Source organism: Pelodiscus sinensis, chromosome 16 (assembly GCF_049634645.1).
Source record: "Pelodiscus sinensis isolate JC-2024 chromosome 16, ASM4963464v1, whole genome shotgun sequence".
Lineage (NCBI taxonomy): Eukaryota > Metazoa > Chordata > Testudines > Trionychidae > Pelodiscus > Pelodiscus sinensis.
The window spans coordinates 5,553,097-5,573,408 of record NC_134726.1 but is presented as its reverse complement, the minus strand read 5'-3'; the positions used below and the strand labels follow the sequence as shown (position 1 = coordinate 5,573,408).

The window sequence follows — 20,312 nt, the reverse complement described above, 5'->3', positions numbered from 1 at the left end:
TGCACAAGGCAAATGATGAGACTGGGCCGGGGAGCTGTCAGGAGGCAAGCCCTCTGCCAGTGGGGAAAGTAACCAGCTGTCTCACAGGTACTGCCCTATTGCAGCCTGGCTCCCTGCCAGCTCTTTCAATAGCCCCCTGCTGACTTTTTTCACAACTCTTGCCGGAGAGGCGCACCCACTTCCTTTCACCTCTGCCCCAGAGAGTCTAAGGACTCCATTTCTGGGTGGGACTCCATTTCAGAGCCTGGCCTGGCTCTGGCGCCATGTGTCTGATCGGACTGCTCGTCCATCCCGCTGGAGCCTGGCTAGTGGCAGGAGCCAGGAGGTGACATTTCAACCCACCCCCACGCTGGATGCACAGTCTAACCACACAAAGAGCAGCTCACGCCTTGGTCCTTACCCCTGCCGGACGGAGTGATTGCCCTCTGGTCCGGCTCACACCTAGTGGTCCCTTTGATTTATTTGCAGCTAGTCACGAGCCGCCCAGGGGGCTGACCCCGAGGGTGTGGGTCTGCCCCTACTCCAGCGAGCCACATTCTCTCTCTCAGCCCCTCCGGCTGGTGGGATAGTTGATGACGGCCAGGCAGCTCCTGGATGAAAAATGCAAACTGCTCCTTAGCAAGCTCACTGCTGCCCCCTGCTCCTGCTACCATCGCTGCGGCTCTGCTGTAAAATACCTGTTCTGAAAAGCAGGGCGGCAGGTTCTAAACTGCACTGTGCTGCTGCTCTGAGCCTTGTCAATTGCCTGGGAGAGCTAACAAAGTCTTTGCGGAAAGATAAGCTCAATATTTGCAGTGTTCAAGCTGTTCCCTGTGATTTGTGTAGGGAACGACAAGGAAATAACTCAGCTACTATTTATCTAAGGGAACAAAGGCAAGAGTTTAAGGGCCAGCACTTATGTTTTAAAGTAGCTCCTCACTGAGTTATTAGCCACTGTGATTAGAATGGAAAGAGCTTTTAAAATCTCATGGGCCTGCCAGGACTGGCTGTGGCTGTTTGCCGTTTGCATGCCACTCCGGGGGAGCTGGAATGTTTTGCCGCCCTGTCTCGTCAGTTTCGCTCTCAGCTTCTCATTTGGCGAAGGGCGGGGGTGCGGGGAGATAAAATGCTTAAAGCTTGGGCTCCCTCTTTTGACCTGAGGGGGAGCCAGGATTTGGGGTCTTGTCGATTTTTCCAGCTGGGAGGAGACATGGAGGCTGGCGTCTGCTCCTGTAGAGGCAAGCGTGTTGGTTTCCAAGGAGCAGGCCAAATCCTGCTTCGCTGATTGTAGGAGGAATCGAAAGAACAGAAGCTCCTGCCCTTGCTGACAGCCTCACACCTCCGTTTGCCCCTAGCCCTGGCAGCTGGGAAGTACCCCCCCCTCTGCTGCTGTGTCTGTGTTTGGGCTAGTCAGTTACACTCCAGTTTCCGAAGTTGGGTGACTATGGGTAACTGTATACAGGCCTCCATTCCTAGAATGGGCCCACCCAGCCGGACCCTGAGGAGGTCTCCTCACAGGCCTTTGGGGAAGGCCTGTTGGTACCTAGATCAGTGATGTAATTCACAGAGGCCCCGAGCGCATGCAGGGACGCTGGGCACCTCGGAGCAGGTGGCGCTTTGTTTAGGCGCCTGAACTCGGATTTAGGTTGAGGTGCCCCGCTCTGGAAAAGTTGGCCCAGCCTCCTGGTGTTTGGCGAAGGGGGGCAGGGGAAGCAGGAGAGAAAAATGGGCGCTGCTGAGGAAGGCAGAGCCTGTCCGCCTGCCCCGTGGCACCGCAACACACCAAAGAGCTGCGTGTCTGGCTGATGAAAGCCCCGTGGCCTGACCTGGCCCCGTGCAGAGTTCGCTGTGACCCCAGGGGCTGTTGCGGAGCTGCCGTGACTCCGGCAGCATCTCCGAAGTGTTGTATGGGCCCAGATTCCTGGGCTGGTCCCGGATTCCCTCCCTGGGGGATCCCTACAGCCGCGTTGGAGAACCCGACTCCATCAAGCTGTCGGGCAGACACGACCCTCGCAGTGTCTCAGGGCCTCTGGGGCTTTAACCCCGTGACAGCGACTCCGATGGGCTCTGTCTGCCACACAGCACTTAGCTGTCTGATGCTGGGCTGCTCCACCCGGTACATCTAAGCCTTTGCCTCTGTGCTTCACGCATGCTCACACTCCGGTCGCTTTCCCTTCCTTCGTCTTCTCTTCTTTGGCCGCAGCCAGGGCTGGCTCGAGCCATTCCTGTGCCCCGGGCAGTGGGCGTGCAACGCACGTGCAGCTCCGCCCCCAGGCGCACGGCACATGCGTGGCCCCGCCCCCAGGCGCACGGCGCATGTGTGGCCCCGCCCCCAGGCACACGGCGCATGCGTGGCCCTGCCCCCAGGCACACGGCGCATGCGTGGCCCCACCCCTAGGCACACGGCGCATGCGCGGCCCCGCCCCCAGGCGCACGGCACATGCGCGGCCCCGCCCCCAGGCGCACGGCGCATGTGTGGCCCCGCCCCCAGGCGCACGGCGCATGTGTGGCCCCGCCCCCAGGCGCACGGCGCATGTGTGGCCCCGCCCCCAGGCGCACGGCGCATGTGTGGCCCCGCCCCCAGGCGCACGGCGCATGTGTGGTCCCGCCCCCCAGGCGCACGGCGCATGTGTGGCCCCGCCCCCAGGCGCACGGTGCATGCGTGGCCCCGCCCCCTAGCGCCCCGCGCCCCTTAGAGCTGCCATCAGGCACCCCCCCATAGGTTGGCGCCCCAGGCAGCTGCCCGGCTAGGCCCCCCACTTAATCCGGACCTGGCCGCAGCCCAGTCCTCTTTCTTGCCCCTCACTGATCCTGCAGCAACTGCGAGTAGATTGCTGGCCTGTGAATTGGCTTTGCCCCGGCCCCCTCCATGGAGGAAGGGCCCGCGATGGATCTCTTGGCCATGTGAGACAGCCCTGGCTGTGCTGCTCCATCTCTCGCTGCGCATGAATCGGCTGCTTACCCACAGAGGGAGCTGCCGGTGCTAGACAGGGTATTTTTAGCCGAGGCGCTCACGATTCCCCTCTTGGGGATGCTATTTTTAGAGGCTGAAAATTAATCAAACCACACCTCATCCCCCCTGCCCCCAGCTCCCCTCCAATGGGCGAGGAGCAGCTGTCACAGCACAGGGAGAGCGGGCGTGAGCTGACTGTTCATTTCCAGCCCTGGCTGCTGCAGTCTGCCTGTGAGAGGAGGCTGCTTGCCCAGCCCAGTGACAGTCGTGCCCGTGCACAGCACATCCGACCCTGCGGGAGCTGCACTTCCGGGGCTGGGGGAAACCCTAGGGGCCAGACAAAAGCGGTCATGAGCCGGGGACCTGAGCTGGCTTCCTTTGAGATGGAGGGCCCAGCTGGGAGCAGGAGCCAACCCTGTTTGCAGGAGGGGGAGGAGAGCACAAAAGGCTGGGCCCAGGCGGGTGAGCCGGGCGGGTGTGGGGCTGGGGAGGGGTGACAGGTTGTGGGGATGGGGCTCGAGGGGTACAGGCTGGCCCCATTGAGTATCAGTCTGGGAGGGTAGGGGACAGCGGGGAAGCACAGTGTTTTCTAGCTGGCTGGGTAGGGAGCTGGAGGGCTGGAAAGGTGTGAAGAGCTCACCCCGGGGCCCAGGGCCGTGAGTGGTAGCTGGCTCTGCAGCGTGAGTACAGCTCCTCTCAGGCCAGCACTGCGGGGCACTGGCCGGGATAGGGCTGAACCCGCTGTGGGGAGGAGCGGGGTTCAGGCGCAGGGGTGTGACACCCCCCTGAGAGCGAGGACTGACGGGAGCCGCTGCTCTTCCCTGCAGCAAGCTGCCCAGCTGGGCCCGGGCGGTGACCCCCCGGATATTCTACATCACCGAGAAGGCCTGGAACTATTACCCGTACACCATTACCGGTAAGAGCCCTCCCGTCCTCCCCCGCTCGGCCACTGCTCTCCTGCCTCTGCACCCCCGCCCGTCACTCCGCCCCGCACGGGGGGCAGCAGGCCCGGGCCCAGACCCTCCCATCGCTGCGCACGTCAAGAGCTACAAAGCCGTTCTCTCCGCTCCCCTGCGGCTGGGACTCGGGGTCATTCACTGCAGGCTGGGGGACCCAGCCGCCTGCCCCCCCTCCCCGCAAGCTTTGTGTTGCCACATGGTCAGGCCTAGGCCACGTGTGCGCCACGCCCCTTGTCCGGGAGTCACTGGCTTGTGGCGTGTGATGAGCCGTGCCTCGGCCTGGTCTCCACTGCGCAACTAGGCCATGCTAGGGCCATCCCCCGGCTGGGCCGCGGCGGCTCCCCTCACACGTGCTGCCAGCAGAGAGCCTGCCACGCAGGGTCCGCGCTGCCCTGGCTTGCGGGTGCCCACGCTCCTCTGCCGACAGGAACCGGGAGCGGACCCTGCCCTGCACCGCTCACAGCCTTGCATGGGGCTGTGCGCCCGGGGATTCCTGGGACCCCGCGGTGCTGGGAAGTCAGCCAGGGTGTGGCGTTGCCCGGCCACGGTCATGCCCCCTGTGTGGCCCAGCCAGCTTCACCCCCGATGCCTCCCTCAGCAACATCCAGGCACATTGCCTGCTGCAGAACAGTGTGTGTGTGTGGGGGGCGTCCAGCCAGTCCAGGGCTGGCATCCGCGCCCCCTGCCCGCATCCGCGCCCCCTGCCCGCAGCCACGCCGCCCGCTCCCCCTGCACACAGCCCAGGCGGGCCCCCTCCCAGCAGCACGCAGAGTGTGCCTCGGAGGCAGCGTGCTCCCAAGTGCGGGAGGGGTTCCCACACGGCTGGGGCAGGTCTCCCGCTGGCCGCCCGCCTCCCTGCCGTAACCCTGCTCTTGTGTCTCTCTTGTCTCTCTCCCTGCTGCCTGCCGGACCCTGGGGGCGCTGTGCTGTCGGTGCAGAGTACACGGTAAGAGCAGGGACCGGCCAGTATCCCGTTGCCAGCACCCCCGCGGCTGGGCAGCACAGCCCTGCCACCCTGCTAGCCGCGGGCGTGCGAGTGAATTCGGAGCAGCCCCTTCCTGACTGGCAGCTCAGAGGGGAGAGCACCAGCCCCTCTCGCACTGCTGGACCCAGCCCTGACTGCTCCCTCCCCGCCCCAGTCCCTGCTCTGAGGGCAAAGGATTATCCCTGGGTCCCTGGCTCCGGCCTGAGGAGACAGGCTTAACCCCTTCCCTGCCAGACTCTGGGTGGCCGCACACTGTTTCAAGGTGCGTCTTGCCGCTCCCTGGCTGCTCCTCCCGTGGCGCCCCACTGCCGCACATGCCCGCCCCCCTCGCTCCAGGCCTCATTAATCACAGGGCTCAGCACAGTCCTCAGGAGGATCGAGCAGCGGCTCCGAGGCTACACAGCCCTCTGCTCACTACACCAGCTCCCTCCCAGGCAGACGAAAGCAGGCCAGTGAGCTGGGCCGGGTGGGGAGCACTGGCACGAGACGGGGGGGTTCAGTGCCCTGGGCTGGCGAGCCAGCACAGCCTGAATCGCCCTGACAAGCAACCTGAGGGGAGCCTCTGATGACCAGTGGGGTCTGACGTGGGCTCACAGGGAGGAGGACTCCACACAGCTCCCTGCTGGCTGGTCACGGCCACGGCCGCTCCCTCTCTCTGCAGTGCTCCTTCCTGCCAAAGTTCTCCATTTACATCGAGACCAAGTACGAGGATAACCGCGGCGACAGCGAGAACGTAAGTGGGTCCCACCCAACCCCGCTCTCTGCCGCTCCGCTGCTTGTCGAACTCCTTGGGAACCAGCCCAGACCTGCCAGGGAGCTGAAGGGGTGAGGCCCTGAGACATGGGAGGTTCGACGCAGAGGAGAGGAAGGGTGGGTGGTGGATCACTTTTAGACCCTGCACCCCAGCTCTGAGCTCCCTCCTGCACCCTAATGTCCGCCCAGACCCCACTCCCACCCCCACCCCGCGCCAACCTGCCGCCTAGGAATTGAATCCTTGATCCCTGGTTCCTGTGTGATGTGAAGGAGTAAGTAACACTCCACACGACTCGATTTTTCCCAGGTTTTTAATCTCTCCTCATACGGAAGCTGTTCCCATCCCTGATCATGTTTGTTGCCCTTCTCTGCACCTTTTCCAATTCCAATAGAGCTTTTTTGAGATGCGGTGACCAGCGCTGGCGGCAGTATTCAGGGTGGGGGCGTGGACTGGATTGATGCCGTGGTGGGCCAGGCGTTGATACAGGAGCATTCTGATGTTGCTGTCTTTCTCTCCGCCCGCCCCTTTCCTTGTGGTTGCTAACACCCCAGTAGGGTTTTTGACTATCATGGCACATTGAGTAGATGTTTTCAGAGAACTATCCCCAGTGACTCCCAACTTCTCGTTTGATTTAGACCCCGTCATTATTTCTGTGGAGCGGGGATTGTGTTTTCCAATGTCAATGCTCTGCATTTGGTGAGATCCCTTAGTAACTCTTCGCAGTCTGCTTTGGACTTACTCTCTTGAGTAGTTTTGTATCATCGGCAGATTTTGCCAGCTCACTGTTTACCCTTTTCCCAAACCATTTATGAATATGCTGATCGCCGGGAAGACCTGCTATTTACCTCTCTCCTTTCAGTAAACTGGCCATTTATTCCGACGCTCTGTTTCTTATCTGTTATCCAATTACTGATCCAGGAGAGGACCTGCCCTCTTATCTTATGGCTGCTTGCTTTGCTTAAGGGTCCTTTGGTGAGTGTCCTTGTCACGGGCTGTCTGAAAATCCCAAGTACAACTAATCCGCAGGATCCTCCTTGTCCACAGGCTTGTTGACTTCCTCAAAGAACTGTAGGAGACTGGTGAGGCATGATTTCCCTTTCCACAAGCCATGCTGGCTTTTCCCCAACAAGTCCTGCTCCTCTACGTGTCCAATCATTCTGTTCTTTATGATAGTTTCAACCACTTTGTCTGAAGTTAGACTTAGCGGCCTGTAATTGCCAGGATCGCCTCTGGGGCCTTTTCTGCAAATTGGTGTCTCGTTAGCTGACCCCCACTCATCTTCCAGGAGCTTCCCAGAGCTCTCTCTGCTGGGAATGGCTAGTTCCAGGGCCTGTTTTCCTGACGAGGCCGGTTGGCGCTAGGTGGGGGTGGCAGGTGCTCGGGGCCAGGCTGTGCTTTTCACCCTGTCCTTTCCACCCCCAGATCTTCCACAGCGACAAGATCCTGGGCAATCATGAGGTCACCTTCCTGGACATCGCCTGTGACGAGATTCCGGAGCGCTATTACCGGAGCACAGAGGTAATGCCACCTGCAAGGCCTCACGCCAACCCACGCCCACCTGCCCAACCAGACAGCTACGGGCCTGTTTTCCCACCAACCTGCTCCTGCACTTCCTGCTGCCAGGCCCGTGTCTAGCGCCCTTGGCCTTCCCGCCCGGCCCGCCTAGCCATGTTCCTTCCCATTCATATATTCAAATCCACCCAGCCTCAGCTGGGCCAGATGTTCCTGACCTGTTAGCTGCTGTTAGCCAGGAGCTGTTCTAAGTGGGGAGGCGACCAGCTCTGGGGTGGAACGAAAGAGGACATTGAAACAACCATGGGGTTGGGCTAGTTCCTTTCTCCGATGGTTGGCAGCCAGGCTTGGTGTGCTGAGCTACCCCTGCTGTCCCTCTCCACGGCAGGACCCACGGTACTTCTGCTCGGTGAAGACAGGCCGGGGGCCTCTGGAAGAAGGCTGGCAGGAGCACACCAAGCCCATCATGTGCTCCTACAAACTGGTCACGGTCAAGTTCGAGGTGTGGGGGCTGCAGACGCGAGTGGAGCAGTTTGTCCACAAGGTGAGGGCTTGGGGGGCTAGCATTGTGGGCGGGGGGAGTCTGCCCCTCCGGTGAAACAAGACCCACACAGTTCATTGGTGGGTGGCAGGAGAAATTCCTCAGAGCACCACAGCTCCAGGCCTAGGTGGGCACATGTCCAACCTTTGAGAAGACTTGGGAACCCTGCAGTCATTAGCAGCTGAGCTGGGATTATAACTAGACCCCGCAAGCTGTGGCTGCTGAGATGAAGCGCCGCTCTGCTGTGTTGTAATGGACTGGGTAAAGAATGAGCATGCCTGCGTGTGCGTACACAAGCATGCATACGCTGCCCTCTACTAAATGCAACTGGAACGTCTCAATCGCGTGTCATAGGCCCCATACTGCTAACTCTTAAATGGGGATTCTCCTTGAGCTCAAGTGACTTGTACTTTTGGTGCAGGAGGGTGGGAATCTTGCCTTCATTGTTGCAATGACGGTCCTTGTGCCCTGGAGCCGCCCAGCGCAATGACAGGTGTGAAGGCCCACACAGCCACAGATTGTATCTGGGTGCCGGGTGTTGCCCCAGCCCTGTGCACTGAGAGAAGGCCCAGGCGATGGCTGCTGAATGCAGGCGCCACACGACACCCTGTTTCTCTCTGGAGGGGCCACCGGCGCCCTGCGCTGAGGAGCTAATTCAGAGCCCTGTGGCAGGGCGGGGGGGACTGAGGGCTGTGGGGTGGCGGGTCCCCGGCAGTGCCAGCCAGGGCATAATTGTGCTGTGGTTGCAGGTGATCCGGGACATCCTGTTGATAGGCCACCGGCAGGCCTTCGCCTGGCTGGACGAGTGGTGCGGTGAGTGAGCCTGCTGTGGCGGTAGCGGGAACCCACTGTGCGGCAGGGCTGCCCTGCTCCCTGGGGACCCCTCCCTGCCGCCCGCCGGCCCTGCCTGTGCTGGGCTCCAGGGCCAAGGGCTCCCAGCGGCCTCTCCCTGCCCCAGCGAAAGGGGCCGTTCACCCTGGCCCAGCCATCAGAATGCTCCTCCCTCCCCCAGGCCCAGGCCTGGGCCTGCCCTTCCCTCTGGCCCTGCTCCCCGTGCCATGCAAGGCAGGCCAAGCTCCTGGGGTCGCTGCCGGGGCTCCGCTGGGGTCAGGCCCTCCCCCCGGGAAAGGCCTGGGACCCATCTCAGACCCGGCGTGCAGGGTGGGGAAGGCAGGCGCTTCCTCCAGGGCTGAGTCTGGCCCCTGTAGATGGGGAAACGCAGCTGCCGTGGGCCAGGAGGCCGAACTGATGGTGCACAGGGCAGCAGAGACCAGCAGTGTCCCTCGGGGGGGGGACTGTCCCTTTGGGGGCCTCGGCCACTGTTGATGCTGTCGAGATCCCTGGGCCCATTAACTCCACTGACCCCCCCCCCGTCCTGGCTTTACCTCATTGCGGCTGGGGCGTTTCATCGCGCCTTCTCTGCCTGCGGAGCCTCCCGCCCCAGCTCCCAGCCAACCGCCCGCCTCTCGCACACCCCTCCCTGCATGTCCTGCTGGCGTGAGCCACGGGGGTTGGGGGCCTGGCCGGCCGCAGTGCTGGGGGCAGCGGTGTTCTCAGGGTAGGGGGTGGGACTGCAGGAAAGGGGCCCAGAGCAGTGTTCCCTGTAAGCTGAGTGCTTGGGTGGCTGCCCAGGAGAGACTCAGGTGCCACCCAGCTGATTAGCACAGCGCCCACAGCTGGCAGCAGGGGTTTATATTGGTGGTGCACAGCTGTGTTTGCCTTGGTGCAAAGAACACAATTTATTCAGCACATGGATGGAAAAATTAGAGGGCATACTGGCCTGGATTGGGTCAGGCATAACCTCTGGAGCCCCCGGCCTGCTTCCTCCGCCAGCCTGCGAGCCACTCTGTCTCGGGCTGTGGCTAGTGCCGGGATGGGGCTGCGGGCTGACGCCTGGGGGCTGCTCTTCGGCGGGGCAGAGACGCAGTGTTCCACCCCAGCGGGGGAAGCATCCTGGGCTTTGATGCGCAGGGCAGGGCAGGCCTTGGCTGCAGAGAAGCAGAAAGCTCTTGAAGCTGGGAGTGCCGGCAGCCCGAGGGAGGGGAAGGCTGTGTCGGGACAGACGGATGAGGCTGTGTCGGGACAGATGGATAAGACACAGAGGGAGTGTAAATTGCTGCCCCCGATGCTCCATTGCAGGTTATGGAGACGGGAACAGCCCGGAGGCTCTGAGTTCGCGGAGCCCGCCCGTCTCCCCAGGTCCCCGGGGAATCCGGCCAGAGAGAAGCCCACAGCCAGAGCCTGCTGGATCCCCCTCCTGAGCGGGCCTGCGGGCGCCCCTCTCCTTCTGGGCTCTGTAGAAGAAGCTGCTCCCATTACTGTGTCCTTGGGGCACCTGCGCTGCCGAGGCTGGGCACTAGCCACGTCGGCCTTAGCCCCCAGGCTGCCCCAGAGAGGCTGAGCGAGGGGATCTCTGGGGAGGGCGAGCCCGGGAGCGGACTGAGCTGCCTGCCAGTGGCCCTGGCGAGGGGAGAGTAGGAAGGGAGCAGTGCCCGTGACACCAGCGGGAGAGACGCTAGGGCTGGAGTGGGGGGGAGGCCCCTTTCTCCAGAGCTCCTGCCTTGTTCCTATAGAGAGAGTGCGGCTGGCCTAGCCGGGAGCTCACACAGCCAGCGCGGCTAGGCCATTGCCTCTGGCCACTGCCGCCAAACCGCGCGGGACCGGAGGCCTGGGAGTGCCCCGCAGCCAGCCCGGCAGGAGGAAACCAGCCCACGAGCAGAGTTCCCTTCCCTGCAGCAGCTCTGGCTGGGCCTGGAGGTGTGGGAGCTCCCAGGCCACCTGTGCTCCCACAGTGTTCCGTACAGCGCCTCCTGCTGGGAGAGGCTGGGCCTGGAGGGTGTGGGAGCTCCCAGGCCGCCTGTGTTCCCACACCGTTCCCTACAGCGCCTCCTGCTGGGAGAGGCTGGGCCTGGAGGGTGTGGGAGCTCCCAGGCTGCCTGTGCTCCCACACCGTTCCCTACAGCGCCTCCTGCTGGGAGAGGCTGGGCCTGGAGGGTGTGGGAGCTCCCAGGCCGCCTGTGTTCCCACACCGTTCCCTACAGCGCCTCCTGCTGGGAGAGGCTGGGCCTGGAGGGTGTGGGAGCTCCCAGGCCGCCTATGCTCCCACACTGTTCCCTACAGCGCCTCCTGCTGGGAGAGGCTGGGCCTGGAGGGTGTGGGAGCTCCCAGGCTGCCTGTGCTCCCACACCGTTCCCTACAGCGCCTCCTGCTGGGAGAGGCTGGGCCTGGAGAAACCCTTCACTGGGACGGGTGGGCCATGTCTCAGGCCCCCCGGAGGTTGCTGGCACTTGCTCTAGGCTGGCAGGTGAGGCTTTCCCTGGCCAGCGTGGTGGCTCAGGTCTCTGCCCAGCAGAGGTCTAGGCTGAGAAACGTTGGCTGTGCCATTCACTGGTGCTTCAGTCTTTCTGGGCTGGGCTCGCTGGTCCGTCTCCGGAGTAACAGCACTAACAACTCAGGCCCTGTCTGCAGCTCTCGGCCGGGGCTGAGCCGCGCTGACCCTGCAGGGCACCGCCTGTCCCGCTCACAGCCTGGGGGATTGCAGCAGAGGCCAGGCACCAGCGTCCATGCCCATCCAGGGCTGCCTGGGCCAGGGCTCTCCGGCCGCTCGAGGGCCCAGCCTGGGCTTTGGGAGAGGGAGTGGACTTGGCCGCGGGGTATGCGGGCTGGGTGAGAGTGGCTGCTCCTTGGGGCACAGCCGATGCCTTGACAAGACACAGGAGAGCGTCTTCCCCCTCCCGCGTTCCTAGGGGCAGCCTGCTGACATCCGTCCAAACGCCCGTCTGTCCCGCGCACCTTTTGTTTCTCTGACTTGCTTTGTGCTGCACTGGCCTCTCCACGGGTGCGTGGCTGAGAATGCCAGAGCGTGCGGCAAGCAAAGAGTGAAAGAGAGAGAGGGAGTGTGTGTGTGTGTGTCTGTCTGTCTGTCTAAGGGGGCACTGCGCGGGGAGAGTGTGCATCCTCTGTGTGTGTGTGTGTGTGTGTGTCTGTGTGTGTGTGTGTCTGTGTGTGTGTGTGTGTGTGTCTAAGGGGGCACTGTGCGGGGAGAGCGTGCATCCTCTGTGTGTGTGTGTGTGTGTGTTCATCAAGGGGGGCATTGCACAAGGCGAGCATCCATCGTGTGTGTGTGTTCATCGAGGAGGTAGTGCGTGGGGAGTGTGCATCCTGTGTGTGTGTGTGTGTGTGTGTGTGTGTGTCTCTCTCTCGCTAAGGGGGCACTGCGCGGGGAGAGCGTGCATCCTCTGTGTGTGTGTGTCTAAGGGGGCACTGCACAGGGAGAGTGTGCATCCTCTGTGTGTGTGTGTGTGTGTGTATCTGTCTAAGGGGGCACTGTGCAGGGAGAGTGTGCATCTGTCTGTCTGTGTGTGTGTCTAAGGGGCACTGCGCAGGGAGAATGTGCATCCTCTGTGTGTGTGTGTGTATGTGTCTCTAAGGGGGCACTGTGCGGGGAGAGTGTGCATCCTCTTTCTGTGTGTTTGTGTGTGTCTGTGTGTGTGTGTGTCTAAGGGGGCACTGTGCGGGGAGAGCGTGCATCCTCTGTGTGTGTGTGTGTGTGTGTCTAAGGGGGCACTGTGCAGGGAGAGTGTGCATCTGTCTGTCTGTGTGTGTGTGTGTGTCTAAGGGGCACTGCGCAGGGAGAATGTGCATCCTCTGTGTGTGTGTGTGTGTGTGTGTGTGTGTGTGTCTGTGTGTGTGTGTGTGTGTCTCTAAGGGGGCACTGTGCGGGGAGAGCGTGCATCCTCTTTCTGTGTGTTTGTGTGTGTCTGTGTGTGTGTCTAAGGGGGCACTGTGCGGGGAGAGCGTGCATCCTCTGTGTGTGTGTGTGTGTGTGTGTGTGTGTGTGTGTGTGTGTGTGTGTCTAAGGGGGCACTGTGCGGGGAGAGCGTGCATCCTCTGTGTGTGTGTGTGTGTGTGTGTGTGTGTCTAAGGGGCACTGCGCGGGGAGAGCGTGCATCCTCTGTGTGTGTGTGTGTGTGTGTGTGTGTGTGTCTAAGGGGGCACTGCGCAGGGAGAGCGTGCATCCTCTGTGTGTGTGTGTGTGTGTGTGTGTGTTCATCAAGGGGGCATTGCACAAGGAGAGCATCCATCGTGTGTGTGTGTTCATCGAGGAGGTACTGCGTGGGGAGTGTGCATCCTGTGTGGGGGTGTGTGTGTGTGTGTCTAAGGGGGCACTGCGCGGGGAGAGCGTGCATCCTGTGTGTGTGTGTGTGTGTGTGTGTCTAAGGGGGCACTGCGCAGGGAGAGCGTGCATCCTCCGTGTGTGTATGTGTGTGTGTGTTCGTCAAGGGGGGCATTGCACAAGGAAAGCATCCATCGTGTGTGTGTGTTCATCGAGGAGGTAGTGCGTGGGGAGTGTGCATCCTGTGTGGGTGTGTGTGTGTGTGTGTGTGTGTGTGTGTGTGTTCATCAAGAGGGCACTGCATGGGGAGAGTGCACATCTTTTGGCGAGACAGTGGGCAGCAGTTCCTGAGTAGGATGGGGGAAGGGCATCGGGGATGGAGACAAGTGACGGGCGCTCAGAGTGCGTGTGGACAGACGGACGGGCAGACGGGAGACTCCAGGGATGCGTGTTTGCGCACACTCGGACACCACATTTTGAGTAATCAGCTAATCGAGTAGTCGCTGGAATTTCCATTGACAAATGGATTAGCCGATAAGGGGCCGCTCGCTACCCCGCTGCGCCTCTGCCTCTGAAACGTGCAGGAGCCGCGGGCGGCTCTTGTTTATTTCAAAGGGAGAGAGGCAGCGGGAACCCGCGCCGGGAGCAGAGCCGTCCCGCTGGCTCGGTTCCCCTCTGTGCCCCTTCCTTGGAAATGGACAGGAGCCGCAGGCCGCTGGCTTGCCCCTGGCCAGGCCTCGGGCTGCAGGTGGGAGGCTCTTCTTGCTAAGCGGGTCTCTGCGTGTTACAGACATGTCCCTGGAGGAGGTTCGCACCTTCGAGACTCAGATGCAAGTGGCCACAAACCAAAAGTTCGGAAGCCAGGACCCCTAGCTCCCCACCCGCCCTGCCCGCGGCTTTCCTTTGTATGTATCTTCCTTTTGGTTTCTCTCTCTCCAATCCCTGCAGCCTTTGCTGCTCCGGCTTCCTGCCAGCTCCCCTCCCGCCCCCCCCCCGTGCAGTAGGACACGGCGTGGGGGCAGCTCCTTCCCCTGTCGGTCTGATACCAGCTGCCCGGCAGCCGCCCGGCCGGTCGCAGGAAGGTGGGGTGTGAAGTGGAGCTGGCTGACTCGGCAGGGCCTCCCCGCTGCTGCTGCTGCTCCTTAGACCTGATTGTCAGGAAGTGGTCAGAGAGATGTGCGGCCGGACCTCCTGCCGGTGGAGAGCAGCAGGCGCTCGGGGCCAGGCCCCTGCGCTTTCCTTTGGTGTTTGCTTTGCCAGGCCGGGGCTTTCCTTCCGCTCTGCTGGGGGCTGCTCGCCAGCAAACTAGGCCCCTCACTCCCCTCGCGCAGCCCGGCCCCACGGAGACCGGCACACGCACGGATTCCCCTCGGTGCAGGGACACGCTTTCTGATACGCCTTTCACCCCTGCCCCAGCCTCCAGTTGGCAGGTCCTAGCTCCTGCTGTCTCCTCCGCCGGCATCTCCTCTCCCATGTCCTGGATCCTGTGCGTGCACATGGCCGCCGGCTTTGGGGGTTGCTTGCTTAGGTCCCCTTTCCCGTCGCTTGCCTAGCCCGCACAGTTTGCCAGTGAGCACTAGAAACTCGGGGAGCTCCGAGATGGTCCCCAGAGCCAGACAAGTGCCTTGCGCGCCTCGTGAGGGTCTGATCAGCCCAGCCCGTCACTGGGGTCCATCAGCTGAGTCGTTAGTTCGTGCTCAGGAAGAGACAGAGGCTGTGCCAGCTTCCCCTACGCACCTTGCCCTGTCCTACATCCCCTGCTATTCCAGTGTTAGACCCTCACAAGGCAACAGCCCTGCCTAGAAACTTGGGCCCTAGCTCCCTGTCCCGCCCCTGTGCTGTTTGCCGGACCTGATGAGCTTGGCTTGCCCAAGAGGCAAGAGCCAAGCCTGTTTGCCTGCTGCCTTCTGGTGGTGGTGGCTGAGTCTACTCACTCCCACATCCCTTCAGATGTTGGAGGTGAGGGCCGTGCTGTGGACAAGCTGGAGACCTTGGGGAATCGGTCGCTGCTGAGGGTGGAAAAGAGAGTCCCTCTGAAGAAAAACTGGGGGCTTCAAGCACCATCCTCCCACCGTGGCTTCCTTCTTCAGCCTATTTGAGCCGTTATTTGCCACCGAGGTGGCCTCTTCTCGGCTGTGTTTTAGCCTCAGCAGCGATGGGCCCTGTCTAAACACCCGGAGGGATGGGATGGGACTAGTTTAGCTAGAGCAGTGATTCCCCAAACATTTTACCTCGCTCCCCCTCTTACCCCTGTCTGTGGTCAGCCCTCCCCGGGGTTCTGGCGGGGGTACTTGGACAGGGGTTGGGGAGCTGAGGCCCCGGGTACAGAGCCAACAGCTGGGGTCCTGGGCGTGGGGCTGGAGCCAGGAGCAGAGCTGGGTGGTGTTCCTGCCCCACAAGGGGACTGACCTAGGCCCCAGCTGTCCCCCCGCAAACCTCCCTCCGCAGAGGCAGGTTTGTGGGAGGGTGGAGCCTCTGTAGAGTTGAGGGCTATGAGGCCGCTCGTAGTCACTCTGGCTGTGGAGGCAGAACCTGGCGGTTGCCTGGCACCTGGCGAGCGAAGGGAGCGGGTGCCGCCCTCTCGGCTGCCTGCAGGCCGGGCCTGTGAACTGTTTCTCTTTGCTCTTGGCAGAGATGTCGATGGACGAGGTGCGCCAGTACGAGAGGGAAACCCAGGAAGCCACCAACGAGATCATCGGCAGGGTGACGCCCTCCATTTCCATCAGCGAGGTGGGGCAGCCCTCGACCACTCACAGCGCCCCCGCCAGTGCCCCCTCCACGCCCCTGAGCGGCGAGCCCCCGGAGTTCCTCAGCGCGCCCAAGGACAGGACCCGGAAGAAATCCGCCCCGGAAATGCTGACGCTGCCGGCGCTGAGGGAGCGCTCCGGAGCTGAGTAACAGCCGCCCTGGGGCCAGGCCTCCGGGACCGACTCAGAGCCCCAGTCCCTTCCCCCGCGGCTTGGGGACTGTGCCACCCACCTAAGCTGCCTTGCGACGCCGAACGCTGCCGTGGTCCTTCAGAATGTCGTTCCCACCTGCCCAATAAAGGAGCGCCCAGCCCGGTTCCGGAGCCGGCCGGCGGCAGACCCGTTGTGAGGTAACAGACTCCCCCGCTGCCCCAGACAGCCCCACCCTCCCTGCTCCCCGGCCGCCGGTCACCTCGCTCCAGCATCCCGGCGTGCGCCCGGATTTCCAAGCCATCAACTCAGGGAGAGCTGCCGCTCCAGCCAGCGCACGGTGCCGCTTCACGGGGCAGAGGCTGCACCGGGCCGCGTCACAGCGCTGCTGCGCCCCCTCATCTGTCCTGCTGTCCTCCGAGCCCCCGAAGCTGGACATGTCCGCCTCTCGCGAAGGAACTCGGATCCTGCTTATCAGCAACTTCCCGGTTCCCAGCCAAAAGCTGCCGTTCTCCGGAGGTTACCAGTGAGGCACCTGGGGCTGCTGCCGGGGAAAGCAGGGCTGGGAGGGGCGCTCGGAGCCAGGGCACGACACAGCCTGGAGAGCACGGGGAACCCCAACGCTTCCCTCCTGTGCAGCCCCGCAGGCCTGCCGCCGCCCAGGAGAGGCCGTCAGTGAGCGGCCTGCCATCGCATTGGGCCAGTCCCGCTAACCTTCCAGGCAAGGGGGTGGGATGAGCTGGGCAAACCTTCCTGTTCCTCAGGGTTGCTAGTGAGCGGAGCCTACAATAGCCATAAAAGCGGCCGGGCAGTAGCCGTCCCTGCTCCCCACTGCCAATGGGGCCAGCCAGGACGTTCAGCTGGACTCCTCGGGGACGTCTGGCTGCATGTAAGCCAGAGGCCCTGGCCGTCCACCTGACCTCACCGCACTCCCTCCCAGCGGCCTGGCCCTGGCGAGTCCCCTGCTGCACAGGAGAGCCGCGTCCTGGACTGAAGGGAGGTGCTGCCCACAGACCTCTCCCTCCAGGCGGCTTTGGGGACAAACCCTGCGGTCAGGAGGGAGTCCTCAGGGCATTGGTGAAGAGCCAGGCCAGGGCCTTGTCTACGCTAGGGACAATTTCCTCCCCGCCGCTAGCTCTGGTTCTCTGGCCTTGGCCACAGGAGGAGCCCCAGTGCAGCTATGGCCCCGGCGGACTGCGCAGGTTAGCTAGCGCTGCGCTGAGTCGGCCCTTACGGGACGTGGGCTTGATTCATCTACAGGCAGGGCCCCACCCTGGGCCCTCTGCCTGGTCGGCTTTGCCAGGCCTGACTCCATGTTAGGAACGGGGGGGACCCCTGGCTCTAGTGCAGCCTGAAATCCTGCTCTCCGCATTGCTGCTCTGCCACGCCGGCTGAGCTCTCCTGAGGCATGGCCCCTGCCAGTGGAAGGGGGGAGCCTGCCTGGTGCCCTTTCCTTTCATCGGTCCCCTCGGGAGAGGAGCCCATCACGCCCGACCACCCCGCCCTTCCGCCAAGCAACGTGCTCCCCCTCGGTGCCTTCAGGAGTAGGACTGTCTAACGCTGGATTGCGGCGAAGCACCGAGCGGGCTTCCCAGGGCCCTCATGGGCCGTTGGCGAGGCTGGCATACGCCTGCCCTTGGTTGCCATCTCTTCCGACTACGCCTTGGACTTCAGCAGCCTTGAAACTGCCTCGTGGCCAATCCCGCTCTCTGCTGGAGTGGGGTCTCCTTGCCAGCTAAGGCCTGGGAGCTGCCGTGCGGGACCCCGGCCCCGGCGCAGAGGATGCTAGAAACGCTCAGACTGCAGGAGCAGGGGCGTCGGCCACCTACGGTCTCAGCCATAACGCCGGTCTTGAACTGTCCCTACTAAGCACACATTGAATTGCACTTCTTCCTCAGCAGGAATCTCCACAACTCCCTCCCCTCCGCTAGGGCCTCCTGGCCGGGCTCTGGCCACGCGATGGTTTGTGTCTCGGGCAGCAGAGAACTAGTCCTGGTCTAAGCCAAGGTGAACCCGAGGACCAAGGTCCTGGTCCCATGAGGAGCAGAGCACCTTTCCTGGAGCTCTGTGCCTTCGCTGGAGGATTGAGGCCTCGGCGGCTAGCAGGGTCAGGCATCTAGTGGGTTACATGCAGACACTGGAAAAGTAGATTGGCTCTTGGCTGGATTCAGCTATAGCCGCCGGCTGAGAAGCCTGGAGGTGTGATGGGAGGAGGCTGGTTTGGAGAAGCACCCCATGCTCGGTTGCTTTTCCTCACCTACAAACTAGCTCAAGCTCGAGTCCGCCCACCTGGGCTGGGATTGGATGGGAACAGGCCCCCGGGACGAGGGAAAAGGGGGGCCATTAACCAAGCGTTTTGGACACCTTGAGTTTGAGTTGAAGGTTTGGGTTTATTGTTGGTTTGCTCTGTGCTGGCTTGTCCACCCCGCAGGCGGCACAAAGGGCTGTGGAGGGGACCCATCCCCTGCATGGCGGAGCCGTGGAAGGCCGTGGCTTTGTATCTGCTAGGGCAGTGCTTGTCGGGCTTTTTTCCTCGCGACCCGGTTGAAGAAAATAGTTGATCCCGCGACCCAGTATAATTAGATCTTTTGACTAGCGTGAGGGCTGTGGCGTGGGGCCCGGTTGGGGGTGGGGGGAGCTCCATCTGGGTGTGCAGGCTCGGGGGTGGGGTAGGACGAGGGTTTTGAAGTCTAATGGGGGTTCCAGGCTGGGGGACAGGGCAGGGTGTGAGAGCGGAAGTGGCCAGCAGCCGGTCTGGCTCCTAGGCAGAGGTGCACCAGTGGCTCTCTGCGCTGCTTTTGCCTGGAGGCACCGGTCCCCAGAGCCGTTGCCCAGGGTGGAGGCCCTGCAGGGAGCCCCATCCGCCCTGCCCAGGAGCTGGACTCGCTGCTGGCTGCTCCCGGGGTACCGCGAGGTCTGCAGGGCCAGGGCAGGAGGAAGCTGCCGTAGCACCGCTGCTGGTCCCCCTCCAGCCAGGCCCCCCAGTGCTGGGTTGCGAGGAAGAAAGTTTGTAAATCCCTGGGCTAGAGAAGATTGAAGATGGACGAGACCCAGAGACTGATTCAACCCGCCCAAGGGTGAGGAGTTGGATTAGAAGCAGATGAGTGCGGGTCAGGTTCTAGATCCGCTCCAGAGCCGGGAGGGATCCATTTGCTGCTCCTAGGATGCGTCTGGAATCTCGACGCCAAAGCCCAGGTGGCAAGAATTTTTCACCCTCGGATCTACGCTGACGACCAGAGTGCCAAGTCGGAGCCTCCCCCTGCGGGTCTGAGCCCAGCTCTGGTGTAGCGCCGTCTCCCGGGGGGATGGATTGTACACGGCCCCCTCTGCTGTCGCGGATTTTTACACACCAAGCTCGACTTCCGTGCTGAATGGACTAAGCCTCTGAAGGTGCCTGGTGCTTCCTGGGACTCGGGGCCTTGTGCGGCTGGGATTGGGTCTGTGGCCTGCCCGGAGAGCCAGTAGCAGATGCAACATTCCAGTCTGGACTTTGCTGCTTTGTGTCTTTAATTGTGAGCCCTCGCGGGCTCGCGCGTTGTGCCAAATTGCAGGACCATGCGTTTGTGGAGAGCGAGGGGGGTGCCGCCCACTCGCCTCCCGTGGACATGAGTGCGTGTTGCCACTGCAGCCAACGCGCTGGCTGCTTCCCTTCTGGTCCCCAGAGGCTGGGCTGGGTTTGTGTCTCGGGGGGTCCTGCAGCTGTGGCTTCACCGGGGAGAGTGGGCTGGCTCGGGGGGCGCTGCACACAGGAGCCTGGCTCTGGATTTGTGCCTGTGAGCGCGCACCACCAGCCTGCACAAAGGCCGAGGCCGGTGCTGCGGCTGAAGGACTGTTCCGATGTAAATAGCCTGCTGCCACGCCCCTCCTCCACCCCATTGCCACTGAGAGTCCATGCAGTTGTGGGGCGGGAGGGCAGAGCCCCCTGCTGCTTTGCATGGGGCCAGGGCTGCCGCAAATGGGGTTTGCTGAAGACAAACCTCAAATGGGAGCGGGGAGGGTCTGGATCAAAGGGGTCCAGGGATTGGTGGGACTGTGCCCTGCATGCAAGTACCAGATGAAGTAGCATTGCCCTCCCCACTCTGTCCCAGCTGCTCTTACCCCCTTCCCTCCCTGCCCCCTTCTCCTCTCCCTCCCTCTTTTCTTTATTTCTCTTCTGGGCCCTCCCCCTCGCAGGCAGTCCTGAGCTGTGTGCTGAGCTGGTAGCAACAGGAGTTCCCGTCCCTGTGAGCTGAGGCTTAGCTCAGCTCCAGGAGGAGGACGCCCCCTCCCCCTCGCATTCCCTGCAGGGCTCTGGGACCCCCCAATTCCCAGGGGGTCAGCCTGGGCCTGGGGAAGCAGGGCTGCCCTAGTGACACCTCTGCTCCCGGCAGGGGATGTGAAATGTTTTTCTCTCTGAATCTGCTCCTGCTGCCCCATGCTGCTCACAGGAGAGAGGCCATTCCCGTGTGGGCCAGCTAGCGAGGGGCGGGGGCTGGCTCAGGCGCAGCTTCCTTTCTTACAACCAAGGCCTTTTCGGAAATAAAGCCGTTGCCGCTGGCTTCTCTGGTGTCTCTGTCTCTGCTGCTTAGCGCCCCTCCCGCCTGGGAGTCACCAGTAGGGAAGGGGCGGCAGAGGGG

General features: G+C 62.5%; 1 protein-coding gene across 2 annotated transcripts in view; it reads left to right on the top strand.

The window, feature by feature from the left end:
• Positions 1 to 20,236, top strand: part of LOC102444753 (cytoplasmic phosphatidylinositol transfer protein 1-like) — a 40,354-nt gene extending 20,118 nt beyond the window's left edge. For both annotated transcript variants that reach the window (XM_075899217.1, XM_075899218.1), the window contains 7 exons: positions 3,760 to 3,848; positions 4,830 to 4,837; positions 5,538 to 5,609; positions 7,053 to 7,148; positions 7,531 to 7,686; positions 8,433 to 8,496; positions 15,432 to 20,236. In XM_075899217.1, the coding sequence (XP_075755332.1) occupies positions 3,760 to 3,848; positions 4,830 to 4,837; positions 5,538 to 5,609; positions 7,053 to 7,148; positions 7,531 to 7,686; positions 8,433 to 8,496; positions 15,432 to 15,697 (751 nt within the window). In that variant the 3' untranslated portion in view covers positions 15,698 to 20,236. The remainder of the gene's footprint in view (positions 1 to 3,759; positions 3,849 to 4,829; positions 4,838 to 5,537; positions 5,610 to 7,052; positions 7,149 to 7,530; positions 7,687 to 8,432; positions 8,497 to 15,431) is intronic.
• The last annotated feature ends 76 nt before the right edge of the window (positions 20,237 to 20,312 follow it).